The 22124-nt window shown below is 36.5% G+C and overlaps 1 protein-coding gene across 1 annotated transcript in view; it reads left to right on the top strand.

Annotated features, from left to right (window-relative positions):
- The window catches only part of ABI3BP (ABI family member 3 binding protein), a 240959-nt gene that overhangs the window by 99441 nt on the left and 119394 nt on the right, over window positions 1–22124 (top strand). Inside the window, 10 exon segments of the mRNA XM_078063925.1 lie at window positions 1367–1548; window positions 2122–2174; window positions 9600–9648; window positions 10655–10726; window positions 11319–11411; window positions 17488–17565; window positions 19362–19436; window positions 20173–20247; window positions 21068–21139; window positions 21728–21802. Coding sequence (XP_077920051.1) covers window positions 1367–1548; window positions 2122–2174; window positions 9600–9648; window positions 10655–10726; window positions 11319–11411; window positions 17488–17565; window positions 19362–19436; window positions 20173–20247; window positions 21068–21139; window positions 21728–21802 — 824 coding nt within the window.

Here is a 22124-nt window from a genome sequence, read left to right as displayed (position 1 = left end):
TAGGGTGGGGAGTGGGAGAGAGGTACTAAATTTTTTAGAGAAAATTTAAAATAGAAGAACTGAAAATAATACAACAAATACCTATGTGTCCATCATCATACCCGACAGGTATTATTTTATTTACTGAAAATGTTTATTTACAAATAAAAAGCAGATGAAATTTACCTGTTGGCCCCACCTCTAATCTCATTTATCTCACTGGGAACTAAAGCTCCAACACAAATATTAGATCCTTACAGTATTTGTTGTCCCTTTACACCGCCAGCAATAATATATGGTAACGTAGTTTTTTTGTGAGCGTTTCAGTATTTATGTAAATCTTATGAGACTATATGTATTATCTTGTAATTTGCTGTTTTCATTCAATATTTTGCTTGTAAAATCTGTTCATACTGATACACGTAGCTCTAGCTCATTCATTCTTGTTACCATGTACAGTACTAATGAAATCCCCTGTCCTGATCTGCTGTCCCACCTAGTGAGGCTGTTTAGAGCATTGTCAAGAGGAGTCTTTGTATTCTGGTTCTGCCACTGGTTAAAGTCACTAGGTGGGTAACAATGGGCAAATTAAGTGATCTTTCTGATTCTCTTGTTTTCACATTTATAAAATGGGATTAGTAACTTCTACCACTTAAAGTGACTTTAGGACAATTAAATGAGATAATATATATAAAACCTTGCATCTGATACAAGCGCAAAAAAAGGGGTGAGGATTATCATTACTTTACCATATATATGGCTGAATATTACCAAGCCCTAGGCATATACGTAACCATGATCTTAAATTTGCATTGTTTCATTTTTTTTCATTGTACCCTTAGCTTGGCTTTGGTCTTGATTCTATTTTTATAATGATAAGAAAATGTTACCCTTAGAATGCAGTCCTCGATACAACTTAGAGTTTCAGGTCCCCCTTTTACAAAATTGAACAATACTATGTTTGTGGACATTCTGTGGCATAAACCCATGCAGTTCCAGGCTTACACCCATCCAGCTATAAAACTACAATAGGACGCACTTACAAAATTATATCATGCTCTGCTCTATGCATAACTGGAAAAAAATGAACATCCAGCATTTTCCAACTTTCCTTTTGCAAAGTAGCGAATAATAGAACTGAGAGGTCTGAATTCTGTCAGTCTGTCAGTGCGCTGCTGCATGCGCTCCAACTCAGGATTAGAACTTAAAATAAGTACACACTGAGCTATTTTTTTCACGTTCTCTACAATTTCTAAAAAAAATAACAGAAGCCAGTATTAAACACAGTCTTTGAAGTAGATGGGAGTCTGTGGTGTATTAAGAAACTCAAAATAGCCTTCTGAACCTCCCTGTGAATTTCAAGCGTCGTATTTTGGTTATTCAACAGATACTATACGATTCGCTATAGAGAAAAGGATAAGGAAAAGAAATGGGTTTTTCAACTCTGTCCGGCCACTGAGACAATTGTGGAAAATCTAAAACCCAACACAGTTTATGAATTTGGAGTGAAAGACAATGGAGAAGGTGGAATTTGGAGTAAGATTTTCAATCACAAGACTGTTGTTGGCAGTAAGTACCTGGAACTGCTTCAGTGAGCTTTCTGTAATTCTTACTTTTTTTCCTAAGTACCGAATTTTTAATTATTTTATTCTTAAATATGAGATGAGTTAATTCCCATCCTCTAGTACTAAAAAAAAAAATACAAAGGTGAACAGATTTTGAGTATTGGTATTTCAGAACCCTTTATATTAATGCATGGTTTTTTAAACAAAAAAAAATGATACGCTGATGTTTGATGCCTCCATTGATAACAGTTCTTTGGCCATTGTAGTATTTTAAATCAATCTCAGATCTATGAGCACAACTGAGTGAAAACAGCAGTAATGTGTGCAGGTGTTTGGAATTGAAAGCCGGGCCAGTAAAAGTGAACATAAAAAGACTTCAGGGGGCCCTGGGCTCTCTTCCTGTGATCCCTTCATTCAAACTTCATTGGAATCAGTGTTTTAAATGATAGCAAACAAATAAGATGATTAACAATGTCAGAGTTAGAACAGGAGTTACAGTTCTTCATAATGAGTAGGAAGAATTAATTTAGGAACACAAAGAATGAAAATAATGTTATTTTCTCCTTGTTTCTGTCAGGTAAAAAAGTAAATGGGAAAATCCAGAGCACCTATGACCAAGTCCACACAGTGGTAGGTACCAGGTTATTCTCAGGAATGTTTTTTAGCAATTTTGTCTGCATTATGTTTTTGTTGTTGTTGTTTTGTTTTGTTTTTATAAGGAAATCAGTCTGTTAGGAAGTGTTGAAATGGGATTAACTGGCTCTGGGGCTTTGTGTAAAGTACTTAATGCTTTAGGCATTTGCTAAGTTTAGAGCTCTAAAGTACTGATAATCAATGGAGTTACTCAAGTATTTCCATATTCCAGGTGTTTTGAGGTTATGCTTATTATCTTCTGTGCAGTGGATTGTTTTTTAGAATAACATGTTTCCAGAGTGAGTTTGGACATGCTCTGTTTTCATTGGTATTATTCATTTCTGTCCTCGGTCCTCTTCCCTCTATTCTCTCACGTCCTACTTAAAAAAGCCAACCTTTTCCAAAACAACGAAGCAACTGGCTTGGTTTTTTTACTGTGCCTAGCCTCTCGTGCAGTAAATATCTGCACATCTTACGTGCCTGACAATCCCCCCATCTAGACCTCTCCCCGCTTCTCTCTCACTACAGAAACTCAGTCCCTTGTTCTCTCTTTCCCTCCACTTGTCAAAATCTCTTCTCAGGAAGCACCATCCCAGTTATGTACTACTTGTTATAAATGCAACCCATTGTTATAACAACCACAGAGATATTTGCATCTTAGATCATATACCCAATTATAAAGTGAAGACCATTATGTCCTGAGCGGGTAAAGGAGGCATCAGCATTCTGAAAACTTCCTAATATATATGATCAAATTTCTTTCTAGAAAGGTTGTGCCACTTCACAATCTTGCTATCAATGTATCAGAGTTACCTTGCTATTATCAACATTATTATTATCCTGATTATCAACATTCTATATTTCCATCACTAAATTTTCAGCTAATGTAATCGTGTAAAATGGTTTTTTAAATCTCTATTTCTCTGATTTCTAAAATAGCAGTACTTTCTTCACTTGTTTATTAGCCATTTGTCTTTTCCATTTAATGACCTTTAGTTTTAGTTCTTAAATTTAGTTCTTTATTAGGAGTCTTATGGGTTTTATTGAAGAGTTTAGTTCTAAAATTTAGTTCTTGGGAATCTCATGGGTTTTATTAAATAGTTTAAAGACTGTAGATTAAAGAATATCAACTCTTTGTGATATCATCGAGGAACATTTATTCTCACATTTGTTACCAATTTTGTTTATGGGAATTTTTGAAATAGGCAAGTCTTAAAATTTGTTTAATCAAATTATTTGTCTTTTCCATTGTCATATTTTCAGTTGCATTATATTTTAGAAAGCCCTTCCCTATCCAGGGAGCAAATATTTCCCTATTTTGCTTTTAGTTTTATAAGTGGTTTGATTTTGTGATAATTAAACTTTATATGAGTTTTATTTCACTATATTGCAGGTAGTAAGGTTATGTACTGACTCGGTTCTGCATTTTTTTTTTTTTTTTTTTGCAAACAATCATTTGGCCTAGTACTAAGTATTGAGTTGTGCCATTCCTTATTAAGGTCCCTCTGGCTTTGTCTCTCTTAAATCCAATCACAGGGAATAGAGTTGCTCTTTGTTTCTCTTCTAGAACAATCCCCACTCATGTTGTGAATGGTTACCTAGGAGCTATATCTTATCTCTCACCCTCTTGGCTGTCCTGCTGTGTCTTACATGTGACTCAATGATGTCATTTCTTTCATTCCTTTTTATCAGCAATCATATCCCAATAATGTCTTGTGGCAGAATATTTCATCTAGTGAGAGTTACTCAGCAAAATTGGGAAGGATTGTTGATGTTTACTCCCAAGGAATTTAATTTCTTTTTCATATCATAAATAGCCATGATGAGAAGGCCCAGGAAGAAACTTCCTGCATCTGTGACCCAGAGCCAGATACTTTATCACTTCAAGCTGTGAGGTGGAGTACCCCCAACTCCAGCCAGCTGTGATGAGCTGTGGTTTGAAACTCTTGGCTATTTCCAAAGGAAAACCCAAATTAACTGAAAAGCTATTTTAAGGCTTCTCTGTGAGACTTTCTTCATTGTCACCTTCTGGAAAGCCATCTGTGCTCTTGGGTAGCTCTGGAACACAGGAAAGTTGAAAAGGATCCACTTGGGATAGCCTTTGAGCATCTGACATGGCCACTTAGAATTGATTCTGAAAATATTTTAGAGGTATATTCTCATCCAAATAAAGTCAGTATCAATCCAAATATTCAGACAGACATCTCTGAGACTGCTTTGAGAAGGCAGTATTTTAAGAGATATGAAATAAATTTACTTTTAGAGTTTTAAGCAAAAGATACATTGAGAAATGCTTTCATTCACCTGTACATGCTTACACCTAAAACTTATATGCAGCAAAAACTTAGCGGATGTTAAAGAAGCCCCATCTTAAGCATCTGGTTACATTATATACATAATTCATGTATCTAAGGACGTGTTGGGCTGGCAAGCCCGGGTGTGCAATGTATAGCAGAGGTCTCTTCTGATTGGTTGGTGCCTTTGTTCTACCACTTGTTAAATAGTTTCAGTATCACCCCTACCTGCCTATACCTCCAGAAAAATAGGGAAAAGGTGCATAAACAAAATGGTGATTCTTTCTATATAAATTGCGTTACTTGAGATCCATGATCTTGTGAAAGAAAAAACACATTTATCATAATTTTGCTCTTTCATTCTTGTTGAGAATCTAGAACACTCTTTTTATGGAGGCGAAACCTAATGTTTACTATTAGGTTTTATTTTATATATATGATATAATAAAAATGGTAGAAGTGAATTCCCTTTTATATATATATATAAAATGATTCAATCAAGAACAATGGCTGAAAGGACCTAATTTTAATACATTTGAAAGGACGTAATTTTAATACATTATGTCTATTTTTTTAAAAAACTTAATTATCTTACTAGTTCACTAGCTAAACAATCATTTTTTAATGATTGTGTTTATTTATTTATTTGAGAGAGAGAGAGGAACGCACAAGCAGGGGGAGCAGCAGAGGGAGAGGGAGAAGCAGGCTCCCTGCGAAGCGGGGAGCCCGGTGTGGGGCTGAATCCCAGGACCCTGGGATCATGACCTGAGCCGAAGGCAGACACTTAACTGACTGAGCCACCCAGGTGCCCCTAAACAATCAATTTTTGAAGTACATAGTATTTAACAGAGATTTTAAAATATAAGTTTATTTAATTCCAATCTCCTTAGAATAAGCGTTCCCCTAATATATGACATCTGTTTTCACCCTTCCATTTTTTTTTTTTCCATCAGAGATCCACCCATCTTTTTAAAAGTATGTCTCTTATTGGCAAAAAGAGAAGTGGTGCCAATTTTTAAAGTGTTAACAGTTACCAGATGAGTGAGGTGAATAGGGAACAATGCCATGTGGTCCCCACCCATACCTTAAGATTGTGTACAATGAATATATCAGGTATCCTTCTGTTCTTAGCAATTGTTGTTTTAAGCAGAAACTTGAAAAATACTATTATCAAAGGTGTATGTCTCACTCCTCCCTAAACAACCAGAAATATGAAGACTTTTGCAAGTAGGACACTGGATTAAATCAATATGTTTTGTAACTTTCATTAGAACATCTTAAAAATGAATTAAAACCACAGTGTAACAGGCCCAAGTTCTTCTCATGTGGTTTGGCTCTTGAACCACTGAAGTCTGATTTTGAGCAACCCTTGCCACTCCCCAAATGGACAGCTTTTTTTATCTCAGGACCTAAAAATAAAGTTAAATCTATAGTGAATATTCTGACACCACAAAAATACCAAATAGACAAGCCTGTAAGGAAGAGCCTACAAAGAGTAGTGTTAACACTACATATATTAAAGCTGATTTTCAAAATAATATCAGGAAGTAAATATAATGCAGAGTGAATAGAAAGTCCCTCATCCTCTATGGTTACTACTGTTCGGGTTATTTCTAGATAAGCATAGGCTTTCCCTAACCAGGACTAAAATCAGCTGAATTGGTCATCAGTTCATTGCTGTTTACCACATCAGCATCCTCTCCCCGTAGAATCTCCCCACTGGATACTCAGCCACAACGTGCCTGGAAAAATGGTAGAAGTGAATTCCCTTAACTAGTCCCCCAGCTCAGGATATAGTACAACCTAGGTTCTTAAGGAACAGGATATCTTAAAAGTCGGGAAAATAAAATACCACATTTCTTCTGGGGCAGGAGGGAAATAACGCTTTCTTCCTGGCATACAGTAAACACACAGAAAATAGTTACTAAATGAAGGGAGGACGAGAGTTGTGGAAGGAAGTGGTGGTGAAAGCTTGCAACAGGAATGGGAGTGAGCAAAAGCTCCACAGAAAAGAGAGCCGGCAGGGACATGGCCTAAGAGCAAAACTGGGACGACGAGGAAGGGTTACTGGTACCTTTTTAAAAAACACCGTACGTGGAACAGTTTGATTAAAATTGGGTTGCAATTGGTTAAACACTATTAACTTGGAAATTATCACAGTATTTCATTTCTCAATGGATCCCAGTAACAGACATTTCCCTACACTTTTATAAGAAGACATAGGGAAAGGATTCACAGTGTCAACTTCTTATCGGCAATTTAGAGCCTTCAGCATAGACATTTTAGTCAAGAGTATTTTCCTGTTGCTCCTAAAAACCCTACTTACAGAGAGGCAGCTCCTTGCTCAGGAGTCCAGTCTTGACGCATCTTTGGATTGCAGATTAGGCAAGAGTGTAATTATAGGTCTAGAAAGAATTGGATTCTGCAGCTAAATTATTTCCTTGTTTTTTGGCAGCACATACTGTACATATAGTCTTGTCATCATCTTAATAGAACATTGTTAGATACTCAAGTTAGAGTTCAAAGAGAAACTTCGTGCCGTTCATGTGAAGAGTGGACTATTATCCATTTGTCCTTGTCAAAAATTGTTTAAAACAAATCATCACAGTAAAGGAACTAAAAATTAAAATAATGAAATTCCAAAGCAATCAACACAGCAACATGCAGGTGTTTCTGCTAAATTGTGATGTGTCTGAAAAACTTCCCATTCTGCAAAATGTGCACTAAATGGCAGGACTCCTAGGGATAGAGAACAAGCCATTCAAAAGTCTTTGGAACTGTAGCAACAGCTCTAACAAAAATGGTTACTAGTACCTGGAAAGATAATGTGGCTCCCATGTGGCTGGAGGTTGGCACAGCTGGTATTTAAAATTCTCAAATGATAAAGGCCATGTGCTGGCGACTCTTTGGCTAGAGTGGGACAGGTAGGAGGAAGGTAGACACCTGAGGCAGAGCCTTTCTGGGAAAGCATCCTGTGTACAAGGGCTCCTATTGAATTTTCTTATGATAAAGCTGAAAGAGATCCTGCTGCCAGGGTGACATCAAAGCTGAGAATTTTTTTTTCTCTCCCACTGAAGGTTATACTATTTCTACTATTCCCTCCCCCTTTGCCTGGGAAAAATTGGGTATAAATTATACTTATGTATTCTCCTATTTACCAATAGCATATAAGCTATGCAGTACACAAGCATGTGTAGTAACTGAACAGACTTGATCAAAAAAGCTTTTCCTAATTAAAATGTGATTCATGCTTGTAAGGAATCGGGAAATAGAGAAAAGTCTAAAAAATTAATCCGTTTATAAGAAATAATCACTGTTAAAAAAAACCTATGATCTATTTCTTTCTGATAATTTGTGTATACATACTTGTTATAAAATTAGGTTATAGTGTGCATATAATTGTAATCTTTGTATTTATATTATGCATATTTTCCACTTTGTTAAATAGATGTCAAAAATTTGAAACAGTTTATTTAATAAAAGCTCTGCTTTTGGATGATGTAGTTGTTTTGCATAGTGGTAATAATTTATATATAAGGGTGTTTAGCTTTGATTAATTCCTTAGTTTAGGATTCGATTAGATTGGGCTAGATTGTTATGGAGGAAATTACTGGGTGTGTTAGTCCATTAGGGCCGCTAGAACAAAATACCATAGACTGGGTGGCTTAGACAACAAACATTTATTTGTCACAGTTCTGGAGCCTGGGGAGCCCAAGATCAAGGTGCTGGCAGATTTGGTGTCCGGGTGAGAGCCTGCTTCCTGGTTCACAGACAGCCATCTTCTTGCTGTGTCCTCACGGGGTGGAAAGGTGGAGGGATCTCTCTGGGGCCTCTTTTATAAGAGCACTAATCTCCTTCAGAGGGTGGACCCCTCAGGACTTAATCATTTCTCAAAAGCCCAACCTATAAATACCATCACACTTGGAAGTTAAGTTTTAACATATAAATTTTGGGGGGACATACGAATTCAGTCTATAGCACTGAGTCCATAGCTATAAATAGTTTTAAAAACCTGATAATAGTAAACTTCTATTTTTTGTGGTTTTTTAAACATAAGGACCTTAATACAAGAAGACAAACAGCCAACAGTAAGCTTGGTATTGTGGCCCTTCTTTATTATGGGCACATTATTCACTAAAATGGGAGCATGTTAACAAGTCTCTGTTGCTCACAACTATAAACACCCATGTGGTAAGTATCTCACCCAGCACATCCTGGATTATTAACAGATCTGGTGCATGAGGTCCCTTTATCATGGATACAGGTTAAATCAAGCATCAACAAATCAATGTCATGCTCCCCTCTTTAACGCAGTCTAATCCTTCCTTATGTATTTGCTTCCCTTATTTTGTTCCTATGTCTCTCCCTTGGCTCTCCCTTGAGTCCTTGGCTCACAGTTCTGTCCAGTCATGACTCCACTTTAAAGTTAACACTAAACCTGTCCCTAGTTCAAGCCACTCCATGACATCAAAACTTCCTGTGGGATGTCTGAGGCAATTTGGGAGAAGGGAGAATGCATAGTGCCCTAGGATGCCTTTCTGGTTTGAGGTCCTTTGTGCATAAATATGTGCAGAATGGTTTAGAGTATAGGATTTGGAGGTAGAAATGTCTGGATCTGAGTCCCAGCTCTGCCTTCTTGGCCAAGGAGATGCTTGGTCTCAGGAGTTCATGGTCGTCGGGTTATCTGTGGCCGCAGATCTGTTATCTGATCAGGTTATCTGTAGCTGCAGCTGGGTATACTCAAACCATGGATGCTGATCAGTTTTAAAAGATAATATGTAGCTTAGCATCTTCTTGAGAGGAAATGTAAAGACAGAATTTGGTTGGGTCACATCTCAAATGAAGTGATAAATCAACTAGTAGTCAATCCACATGATTTAGTTCCTTTCATTGCAGTTTCAAGGTTAACTAAAATAATGGGAGTTCTGCAGAAACTGCTTCTTTCAAGCCTTTGGACATTTATGGGGAAAACCAAATGAGTCCAATAAAATAGAGGTAGATATATGCACTAAAGGTCTTTCCAGCAACTGTAATAACACAGGGCTACTTCCAGTTCTTTGCTTTTCTTTTTCTTTTTCTTTTTTTTAAGTTAAAACTAACTAAAAAGCTGACTCTCTTCTCTTTTCAGCCAGCATATGTCCCAAGGAAGCTAATCCCAATAACCATCATCAAACAAGGTAATTTGTACAAGTCTGCTCTGGATGTATGTTTAGAACTATTTTTTTTTATTTTAATTCCAGTACAGTTAACAGTTTAGAATTATTTTTCATACACTTTTCACTTAGATAATTAAACAGCGCTTTTTTTCTCAATTTTTCTGATTGTTTTAAAGCAAAAGTGTGAAGAAATCAGTATGGTCTAGCATATTAGAAGTTAATAGATTATTTTGGCTCATGTACCAATAGGCCAAGTCTTGGCAAGTCACCCTGGTTGTGTTTTACCAAAGTAAAACTTTTGGTACAAAGCAACTACAATAAGTATTAAATTTTAAAAAGTCATATGAATATGTGTGGCTTTGTTCAGGATTAAGTTGGCATACATGAAGAAAATCATTAATAGGATTTTTGGATTAGTGAAATAAAAACTATGATTTAGTGTTCCTTTTAGGTAAAGACATACAGTTTTCAAGAATTATAATGTCTTATTTCAGTATCCAGTTGTTTTTGTTTTGACTTTGTTTTTTAAATTATTAAAATGACTCCATTATTTTGAGAAAGTTCTTGGTAGAAGAGATTAGACACTTAAAGTAATTATTCATTTTAAGAAAACATAGTGCCTCAAGTGTATTCTCAAAACAGTGTCAGTATTGGAATAATCCAGATTCTTTGCTTTGAGAATATACATTTTCACTTTTTAAAATTTACTGTAGTAATTGCCTCACTTCGCGCTATTTCTTTAACTTGGGAAGGCTGCAGGGAATGGAGATTAGGAAGGAAATTTTCAGCTCATTTGAATGGAACACTTTATGATAGAGTAATAACCTTTCATTACTTAAAGGTGTAACTGTGAAGGTGAGCTGTGCTTCCCAGTCCTTTCCTTGGCTGTGTACCAGCCCAAAGAGTTACTTTTTATATTAATTAAAAAGTTATATTAGGGCTTCCCTAGTGCAGATGTCTTCACATTACAGCTATTTGCTGCTTCCTATTCTCTTCCAACACACTGTTCCCTTTTGTATTTCAACAGTGATTCAGAATGTTACTCACAGGGCTTCAACTAAATCCCCGGATAAGACTCCCTTTGGAGGAACAATATTAGGTGAGTGGATCTTAGTATCTATACTTACAGTAAGCACGTCAGGCTATTTTTTGATAATAGGGCCCTCATGGAATTTTACACTGTTAGCAGGTCTATTAAATTGATGTTGGTTCATTTCCTTTCAGTACTGAGCATTCTGGCTTGTGTCCATGCTAGGCTAGGAGCCAAGAGGTATTACCTCTAGGAGTGTATGTTAGAGAAACAACTCTAGCCCACGCCTAGTAGGAACAATGGCACCCATCCTACTTGCCCCATAGCATTGGTGCAGTTAGGAGGGAGTCCTTGTTGTATCGAACTGCTCTTTTAAAAATTATTAATAATAGTGGTATTTTGTTCAATGTATATGTTAAACAGCCATTTTACTATTTTGGTTCTATGGATTAAAAGCCAGAGGATTTTGTAGTTCAGTTCTGAACATTAAAAAAAAAAATCTGTTTAAAGTATGATCATATTTTTTTGCCAAAACTTTAGGTTTGAGTTAAAATTGATGAAGCCAAATAAGTGCAGAATTTCATAGTTTCTATTACCTGATGCTCTGAACTTTATGTCATGATGCATTTTCTTTCTCTTACCCTATTCTATTTCTTTGCAGTCCATCTTATTATTCCAGGCCTTAATGAAACCACTGTGAAACTTCCTACATCCATAATGCTTGAGATTTCGGATGCAATCAAGACACAGTTAGGTAAGCAGCAATGTTCCATATTTGAACTTTGTGGTGACTGAGTACTAGCACTGATAATCCTAGGATACCCAAGGAATCTAGCAAATCAGCTGTTTGGGCATCTCAACGTAAAAAGTAAGGGACAGGCATGTGCATTGTTGATGGGAATGAAAATGGTACACCTGCTGGGGCAAACAGTATGACCATTCCTCAGAAACTCAAGCATAGAACTATGACATGATCCAGCAATTCCACTTCTGTGTATATAACCAAAAGAACTGGAAAAAAGTTATCAAAGAGATATTTGGACATCTATGTTCACACTAGCATTATTCACAATAGCTAAAGCATGGAAGCAACTCATGTGTCCATCAACAAATGAATGGGTAGGCACCCCAGTGTTGATAGCAGCATTATCTACAATAACCAAATTATGGAAACAGCCCAAGTGTCCATCAACTGATGAATGGATAAAGATGTGATAGCCATACACAATGAAATATTCCTTGGCTATAAAAAAGAATGAAATCTTGCCATTTGCAACAACGTGGATGGAGCTAAGTGAACTAAGAAAGATAATATGATTTCACTCATATGTGGAATTTAAGAAACAGCACACATGAGCAAAGGGGGAAAAAGAGAGAGAGAAAGAGAGGTAAACCAAGAAACAGACTCTTAACTATAGAGAACAAACTGATGGTTACCAGAGATGGGGGGGGGATGGGTTACATGGGTGATAGGGATTAAGGAGTACACCTGTTGTGACTAGCACCGGGTGACTAGCACCGGGTGATGTGTGGAGTGTTGAATCACTATATTGTGCACCTGAAACTAATATGATACTGTATGTTAACCAGAATTTAAGTAAAAACTTAAAAAAAAATTAAAAAGTAAAAGTGAAATGAAGGGGTAAGCAAAATGTGGCTATATGTGCAATAGGATATTATTCAGGCTTGAGAAGGAAGGAAATTCTGAAACATGCTACAAGATGGATGAACCTTGAGGACATTAGCTAAGTGAAATAAGCCAGTCACAAAAAGGCAAATACTGTATGATTCCACTTACGTGAGGTACCTGAAGCAGTCAAATTTATACACAGAAAGTATAATGGTGGTTGCTAGGGACTGGAGGGAGGAGGGAAATGGGGAGTTAGGGTTTAATGATATAATTTCACTTTTATAAGATGAGAGTTTTGGAGATGGATGGTGGCAATGGTTGCACAACATTATGAATGTATTTAATATTACTGAAATGTATACTTAAAAAGGTTAATTAAGATCATACATTTTATGTTATGTATATTTTGCCATGATAAAAAAAAATTGGAAAACAGTGAGGGGCAGAGAGATTGGAGAGTTGGAAGTATTTATATAAATTACATTCTATAGGTAAATAGTTATTATATATTATATAAAATATATTTATTTTAAAAAGTGAACATTTATCAAATTATCCAAGATACATACATTTATTTAGGTAAAATTTTCAAATAGAGTGATTGTTAGAAAATTGTTATACTGTCGAGGGGCCATGAGATGTTTTCAATGAGAGCTGATGTAGAGGTCAGGTGTGTTAGAATTATTATTTACTTGAGATTGATACTGCCTCCTACTTGTAGAAAGAACTTGATATAATTTCAGTGTTTTAAAAACATAACAATTTATGGGGAGACAATCCCAACAAAACCCTTTAAAAGGAGCCCAGGGAAAAATTGCAGTGCTCACTGGGGTAAATTAGTTGCCGCATTTGAGTATCAAATTAGTCAGGACCCTCTGTCTAGCACAGCATCTCCAGCTTGATGGAGCACGAGAGGCCTGGTGGGCTTGTGAGCCCAGACTGTTTGACCCACCCGCAGAGCTCCTGATTCAATAGATGAGGTGAGGGACCTGAGAATTTGCCTTTTTAACTAGCACCCAGGAGATACTGAAGCCACTTGCCTGGGCACCATACTTTGAGAACCACCCCTCCACAGTCTCTGGAGATAGTCTTGAGCTATTGATAAATATGGAAGGAGATGGCATGATGTGGTAGAAATTGAACAAAACTAAAAAATGCAGAATGTTTTCTCCGCATTAGGCAATAGCAAAGAACTTTCACACGTATATAAATGAATGTCCACCTTGTGTGGGTGCAGAAATGGACCCCTGGGCCCCTGTGTGGCAACATTCAGTCAACACGTAATTACCAAGTGTTACTCTCTGGCATGACTGCAAGTCGCTGGTACTGTGCTGGTGAGTTACACAGGCACAGGACCTGCCCACACCGGGACATCAGACTTAATTTCTCCTGACCTGTTTGCTTGTTTGATGGTTATCAGATGGGGGGGAGGGGATGGGTTACATGGGTGATAGGGATTAAGGAGTACACTTGTGACTAGCTCCTTGGCAATCAGATTGGAACAGTTTCAAAATGTGAACTCTTAAGTTCTCTTTAACTGTTAATTTGAGAATTTACCGGAAGAAGGAGGAACAAAACCTTAAGCAAGTAGAAGAGCACTTAATGGATAGACTTAACAGTCCCACCAATTGTAGAAAAATTCTCAGAACTTACACATCATTTTATTAAGATGTGCAAATATTTGCCAGTCTTTGTGATTTTGTGCATCCTTCCATTTTTATTATGAAATATTCATACCTCTTATTCCCAGAGTGAGTTACCTCCGAGAATGTAGACAAGTGACTGTAGACATCATTTCTTTAATTTGTACATCAGACTCGATCACCTCTTTTTTAGCTATAAAACTGTGACTAAACCCTGCAACATCTAAATGCTGTGCTAAGATCCAGGAACCTTCCAAATTAACTTTCCTCACCGAACCTATGTTTGGAATCCAGTGCTCCCTTTTCTTGTGCTCACCCCTTCTCTGCCCAGAGCCTATGTGCCTCACCCTGCCCTTGGGAAAACCTTATTTGGAAGGAGGGAAATAAAAGGAACTGGCCATTCTCTTACTGATGTGATCCCTAATCCATCCAGCAAAACTACAAAATACAGAATTTGTGAAGGAGGTTGAAAATGAGCAGTTTTCCCCAGACCACTACTGTCAGTTTTGAACTGAAGCATGTTTTGTTCTTTAGTCTTGAGTGATATTTCCTAAACTTTTTGGTTTTTGCAAAGTTCTCCACACTATCTTAATACCCATTCAATCTTTGTTTTCTTTAGAGAATAAAACAGTGCATTTGTTTTGTTTTTTGCTTTTATCTTTCTGATATGATTCACTAAAAGCTTTCAGGATTGAGTGTGATTTCAATAAAGAAAAATTGTATGCAAACAGTAAGTATCTTTTTTGACTTGTTTTTCTGTGGAAACACCATCTTAAATTCAACACATGACAAATTTCTTATGCATTGAAGAGCTTGATAGCTAGTATCTTTGAAAATGCCCAGCAAATCCATCAAATATACCACCATGGCAGACTGTATTTAAAAATCACATTTTAAGTTTACTGTTTTGAATGGAAAGAGATACTGCTTTAATAGTTCTTTATACTAGCAAGGGAGAAATAAACTTTCCTGAAATTATTTAACACTGCAATTCAGAAAAGTACTATTTTTTTGAGGGGGCGAATCCTAAAAATAATATCCTCATTCCAGTGGGGCCCATCATGGGACATCAAGAAATTAATAGCTTTTGTTCTAAGAACACATGGTGTGAATAATGAGAGAAATAAACAAGAAAGCTAGTATTACACACACCCCTCCCTGGGGCATACAGAGGGTTGGCCAAAGCCAAGACTTAGCCTGCCAAAAATGAAAGGAAACAACTGTGTTGAAAAAAGGTACAGAAGAATCCAAAAGGAAAGGGAATTTCCTGGGTTTTAGGTCATATTCTGGTGGCATTTTACTCTGCTCTTGCCAAGACTGCAGTTGTCCATAGATAGTGTAGGTGAGTGCTCGTGGGTTGGTAAGAGACATAAAGGTGCTCTTGATGCAAATTATCTTCCCTGTCTACTATTTTTTCTGACATCTGAAATGCCATATTTAGAAATACAGTATGCCTTTGTAAGGAATTAGTGATGTGTAAAGAATACAAATGTCTCTTGGGAAGGTGGTTTACCTTCCCCGCCTCCCCCATTAACAGCCTAATTTTAGGTTAATGTGATTGCCAGCTGAGGGCATGTTTTTAATATAAGGAGCTAAAGCAGAGTAATTCAGAGTAATTCAGAGCATTGTTTGAAAGTATAGGATCTGTATGTTAAAATAAATAAATAGTCCTAGTCAGCCAAAGAAACCACTGAGAATGTAGGCTATTACACAGGATGAAGAGGATTAGCAACAGTGTCTTGAGGGAGAAGAGGACTCTGAAAAAGAAAAGAGCACTAAAGAAAAACTTTATAATCTCACACTTTAAAAAAAAAAAAAAAAAAGCTTCCCATGGTACACTTGAAAATAAGACCAGAGTTCATAAAAATCTGTAATCTAAATGTTTTTTCCTATGCTAACAATCACAGTGGTTCTAAACAAAAGCTGTGACTGCAACAGAAAAATGTTGATTAAATTTAGAAATTTTAAGAATGGAAGTTACCATAAATTTCTACTGGACTGCTGTGTAGTTATTTCAGAGAGTCCCTTCTCTTTATGCCCTGCTTAATTAATTTGAACAATGGTATTTAACATTTCTGTTGTGTAAAAATGCTGTGCAACATCATGTACACATGAATCCAAAACACGCACTTGACCGTTAGATATGGCAAGCACGGTAGCACTTCTGACACCCGTGTCTAGCATCTTAAAACACTCTCGAAAATAATTAGCTCTATGGAAGAATCTATTGTAGACTTCCATAATGCAGACTGAAAACTGATTTGCTTCTATTATCATTGTGAAAGGGACGACTTTATAGTTGTCTTTACGTCCTTCAGAAGTAAATAAATATTTTGTAGCCCATGTTAACTGATAAGAAAATGGTCTTTACAACAGTGATGTGAACTACAGAAGGAAGTTAAAAGATGTTCATCCTTTAAGAACTTTGACAGAATTGATTAGATATTGATCTAATCTCAGCAGAGGGCAGCTTTATCCCCCGGGGGATATGCGGCAGTATCTGGAGACATTTCTGGTTGTCACAGTTGTGGAAGTGCTAATGGAATCCTGTGGATAAAGACCAGAAATCCTGCTAAATGTTCTGTAGTACACAGGAAAGACCCCCCCGACCTCCGACCTAACAAAAAAAAATTATCCAGCCCAAAATGTCCCTAGTTGAGAAACCCAAGAAGTCCCGTATAGTTCTAGGACTCTAAAAAAATCCCATCTGATTATAATCATTTCAAGTTGACATGATCAGGGTATCTTAAAGATGAATGAATTCTTTCATGCCCCTAGACTTTCAAAATATTACAAGTAGCTAAATAGCTGAATCAAGTTCATCCTGAGTGCATTTTTGAAATGGGAAATATCTTAATCATTGGGGATTTCTGGTATAGGAATGTACTTTCTTTGAAAAGAATACCTAAATTTTAGAAGAAAGTTTCCTAAGTAGTTTTCTGAAGAGGTTAAAAGATATGGAAAAAAATCGATTTCATTCACTATGCCGAATTCACATAGAGACCAAAAGAAAAGATCAGTGTTAATGTGTGGCTCAAATGAATAGCTGTTGCTAGTTTTTGGCCACAAATATTTTTAAATATCTTAGTTTCCTATGTGAGTTATTTGTTTTTCTAAAGGTTCACTGTCCTAACCTATTGGTTTTGTTTTTTTTACTGTGTATAATAATGGAAAATCTCTATGCATTGTTGTTATTTTTAATTAGGAGTACTTGAATACAAAATTCTAGGGAATATTTGCAATACAACCTGTGCTTTCCAGAAACTCGTATTTATGAGTGAGAATGATTTGAGAGTTATCCAAGTATTGAGTTGTGACTTTTTTCTTCATTCCAATGCCAATTTAAATCTTAAAGAATTACCTAGGGTTCATGGGATGGAATTCTGAAGAATCCCTGGTGGAAATGCACAATAAATTTGTTGACTGCCTGGTGGGAAGAATTAAGAGCAATGTAGATTTCTTGAAATAATCTGTTACTTGATGATGTTTGAATGAATTATATTTGGGCACTGTGTTATGAAGAAGTGAGGTGAATTGTTTGTTCTCTGACTTTTTAGCTAAGAATGAAACGTTGGCATTACCTGCTGAATCTAAAACACCAGAGGTAGAAAAAATCCTAGCACAGCCCGTAACAGGTAATGAGATCCATATGTCGTTAACTTCGAGAGAATAAATATTTTTTGAAATGGTAAATGATTGATGAGTTTGTACTTGTTTTCAGTGAAGGGCCACTAGGAGATTAATTTTCATCATAAACACAAACAATAAGAGATTGTAGATCACTAATTTAACATTCGGAAAAACAGCTAATGCAGAAGGAACTATGGAATCATATGACCTGATGTGTAATATGGAAGCTGTATTTTTCACGCTAAGTGAAAGTTGTCACCTCAACATTCTGAGATATTTTTATACTAAAATATAATACTATGGTTTATGTGCTTTCCTTTTATATGAAGATATGAGCTCACTTTTCATTTCTTTCACAAGTGGTCATTTTAGCAAAATGCCATATTCCCTCCCAAATCCACAGCTTGATAACTATGAAAGTTCCCTAGAATCATTTAGAACAATTAGAATTAATTGTTCTATGGAAGATTAATAATCCTAGTACAAAGAAATATATAATAGTTTGTTGAAAATCCTTTAAAGAATAAATGCGGGATACATTTTCCCCATAGTTTATTAGCCTTTACTAGCAAACATTCAGGACTTCTTGTCTAAATGAACTGCCTAAGTCCTGCCCACCAGGAACATATTACTCTATGAACCACAGAGTTTTTGCCAGAGCAGTACCACCTCATCCGGAACCCAGTAAAACAAACATCTGGCAAGAACTTCCCCAAATCTGCATTTAGCAAAATATCTCCAATCTAAAGTGAATTTTGTAATCCACAAAATTTCCACAGATTGAAATATCAGTGATATTTACCTTGCACTAAACTCTTGGATTCATAGCCGGTCCAGAAGAGCTAAAGATTGGCAGGAAAATAAAATAACTTGATTTCAAGAAACCTATCCAAGTAGGAATATTTCTGACAGAGTAAGACATATAGGCTCCTATCTACGTGGGAGATGGACCTTCCATCCCCCACCTTCATGGGTGTTGGGACAAAGGAACAAACTATCTAAGATACTGGAATACTCTATTCAAATAAAATTCCTAGGTAATTTTTCTAATTTCAGTATAATTTGTCAATACAAGAAAAGCATAGGCACGATCCAGTAGACTCCAAGTTATTTTCTGCCCCAAAGATCCTACCCATTTTTCCCATTTATACTTTCCTCTCTTGGCACAGCATCTGACGGGAGAGTCTACAGATCTCTTCGTTCTCTGCCAAAGCTTCTTCAGAATTTTCCTATACAGAAACACTTAGGCAAACACCATGCCTTATTATTCAGTGTTGTGTTTGTGTCTCACGGCTGAGCATTTGAGTCCTTACCATAATTACAATCCAGTTCCAAGCTTTGTATGTTGACTGCAGTTTGGAAGAGAGAAATCTTTTATGTAATCATTCTAAATAAACCTTTTTGCCTTGGGTCACTGTTTTATTTGCCCATTTATTAGTTCATTTAATATTTGTCATATGCTTGCTTACTATACCTCAGACATTGTGCTGAGCCCTGGAAATAATAAGAAAGAAAAAGGCAGGCAAGGAAAAAATTATGATTAATAAGTGCTTTCACCAAGGTCAGCTCACTGCGCTTTTTGGAACACATGGAAAGTGGACCAAGCTCATTGAGGAAGGGTTGGAAGAAGTGTCGGCTCAGGCATCTGTGGCAACCCAGGGAGTCCTGAGTTAACTTGAAAAGAATTGGTCCATTTAAGTGTCAGTTCCTAATTCTAAAGGGCAACAGAAACACCTTATGATCTTTGGTTGCTTCATTATTTTTACCTGAATTGGTAAAGTTGTCTTTTTTTACCTTCCAGTGACTGCTGAGTCAGTGCCAAGGACCACGAAACCCACTGTGTCTAGCGCATTAGAATTTTCAGAAAAAACACTGGGTAATTCTAAGAATTTTTTTTTCTTAAATAACTCCCAATGCTCACAGAAACAAAAAGTAACCCCAATGCCTTAGTTCCCCCCTACCTTTTATTTCCCCCCTTTACTAGCAGTCGTTAACTTTCCTATTTCTTGGACCAATTCCATTACAGAGTTAACAACAGGCCTTGATCCTGGTGACTGATATTCTAGGCAGCTCGGGATGCTAGATGCTGACTACACACAGCTTTTACCAATCTCTTGGGATGTATAGAAAAAACTCAGAATGCCAGCCTTTTAAGCCACAAATCTTGGAGGGGTGGGGGAAACCTGGAAATCTGGACTGTGTTTGTGCTTTCTGTTTATTGCAGTAGGCTTCCCTAGTCTTATGTGCACTAAACTTGAGGAGAATCCCCCAAAGTGTCCTGCTTTTTAATAAGAATTTCATGTCGTGCAAGTTAACTGCTTCTTGGCCCAAAAGAGTCTTGCTTTGTTGTCTTCTGCTGAAAAAAAAAAGCAGTATGCGTGTTGTTTTGTACTCGTGATGTTGATCCTCCATGCCACATCATGCACTTTGAAACTATACCTTCCCATTTTAACAGCTATGTGAAGCTTTCCCCGGGGGAGCCAGCTATTTCCATGAAGGCATCAGCTGCCCTGTGCACACTGTGTTATGAGCATGCTTCCCATGATTAAGTGTGAGCCATAGTGTCAAATCCTGCCTCGGGGAGTTGCTGACCGAATTCTTCTTTATTTTAGTTCTCAACGAAAGGACCCCGGAAACCCTGCAAACTATTCTAATACCTAGGTTTGAATTGCCACTGAGCACTCTAGGTAAAAATTATTAAACATTACAGCGTGTTATTACCTTGGAAATTTTATGCATGCTAAAAGAAATCCTTAGGCTAATTCATTCAAATTTATCTCCTCATAGGAAAGAAGGGACACATGGTTTATAGAACAATAAGCTCCCCAACACTAAGCCCTTAACTGTTATTAAATATTTTATAATTTAGAATCCTAAAGAGTCTTTATGACAAATCTTTTGGGGGTTTTTCTTTTTGGTGATTGTATTTTGATATTATATTTGATTCTTTTTATTCAAAATCATTGTGTCACTGAATAAACTATTTTCTATACTTTTCCTAAATATCTTGTTACTCAGTTGTTTCTCCAGATGGAGAAGATATGTTTATGTTATTTTGGCAGACTGTTTATTAGAATTTGAGTGCAATATCAAAAATTGTTGGAGTGGGAGCTTAAATATAATGCTGTGTAATTACTGAAAGTCTATTTTCCATTAGATGGACACTTTTTAGTTCAGATGTGTTTGGTGCTTGATTTGAGTTCAAAGGAAATATATGTAAGGGCACACATACACATGACTAAAGAAATTAGGAAAGTATAAGGGTGAAAAGAACAATCCAAATTCTTCAAATTTAGTAGCTTGATTATAAAAAATAGAAAAAGAAGTTTATTATAGTATCCAGCATCAAAACGACAAGAGTAAGAAATACTACTAACAATACCTTACTTGACATAAGCAATTTGCCTTTTTGTGTTTGTTTTTTGTTTTTGCAAGCTTGAGATTTTGAAAAATCTTTTCTGTTACTCGTACCTCAGGTTATAACATTTGTTATGTGTTTCATTGCAGCTCCAAAAAGGCTTCCAGAATTTCCTCAGGCAAACACACCCTTTCCCTTTGAGAAGCCTGAGGGCACTCTGGGTAATAGTAACACCTTAAAGCTGGCGTTAAGATAGGGGTGGTGATGGCTTAATTCTGTAGGAAACGCTTACTGGATCCTATCTTAGCAAACCTCAATGAACTGATGAATTCCGTTAACTCAGCCAAACAAGGGGTTGATTTAAAAACAAACAGAAAAAAGCTATTTGATTTTTATACTTATGTAATAATCATAAGTATGTTGATTTTATACAGGTTCGGGGTTTATCCTGAAATATGTTGAAAGTATGACACTGAACTCTGGTTTCTCTTTTTTTAAAAGAAATCAGGCCTGAGCTGAAACCAAGAGTTGGGCACTTAACCGACTTCACCACCCAGGCACCCCCAAAATCTGGTCTCTTTCTGATCACTAATCAAATGCTCTCTGGATAGATGCATATTGATTTCTTGATATAAAATGACTTTGGATTGGATTAGCGTGTGCTTTTTTATTGCAAGCTTCTGGTAGTCACTTAACCATACCAGCAACCTATTTCTGTCCCTTTCTCTTCTCCAAAAAACAAAACAAAGCAGAAAACAAAACAAAACAAAACAAAAACCTTCAATGAATTCCATTTCTTTTTGCTGTAGCTTCAAGTGAAAAGCCATGGATTGTGCCTACAAGTAAAACATCTGAAGATTCCAAACTTCTCCCACCTCAAACTGGTAATTTCATTCTTTTTTAAAAATAGATTGGACCAACAGTATTGAATAACTTGTTTTTATTTTTATAGTTTCCCTAGTTGATTATCAAAATACTTGTAGTAAATGGTAAAGCTATAATCCATTCTTGATACTTAGGGGAGTATCATGTTTTTCTCAATGCAAAAGCAAAATCGTTTTGTATTTGTTTTAAAAATCTGTGTTTTAATGTCTGGATAGATAATTGGAAGTGTGGCTAGAAGATAAACTGTGAATTGGTTCATGGATTTTCTAGAGACCTCTTTTATGACATTGAGAACAGCAACAAAAATAACATATCATGGGT

The sequence above is a fragment of the Halichoerus grypus genome, chromosome 1, assembly GCF_964656455.1.
Source record: "Halichoerus grypus chromosome 1, mHalGry1.hap1.1, whole genome shotgun sequence".
Lineage (NCBI taxonomy): Eukaryota > Metazoa > Chordata > Mammalia > Carnivora > Phocidae > Halichoerus > Halichoerus grypus.
This window is presented reverse-complemented; position numbering and strand designations above follow the sequence as displayed.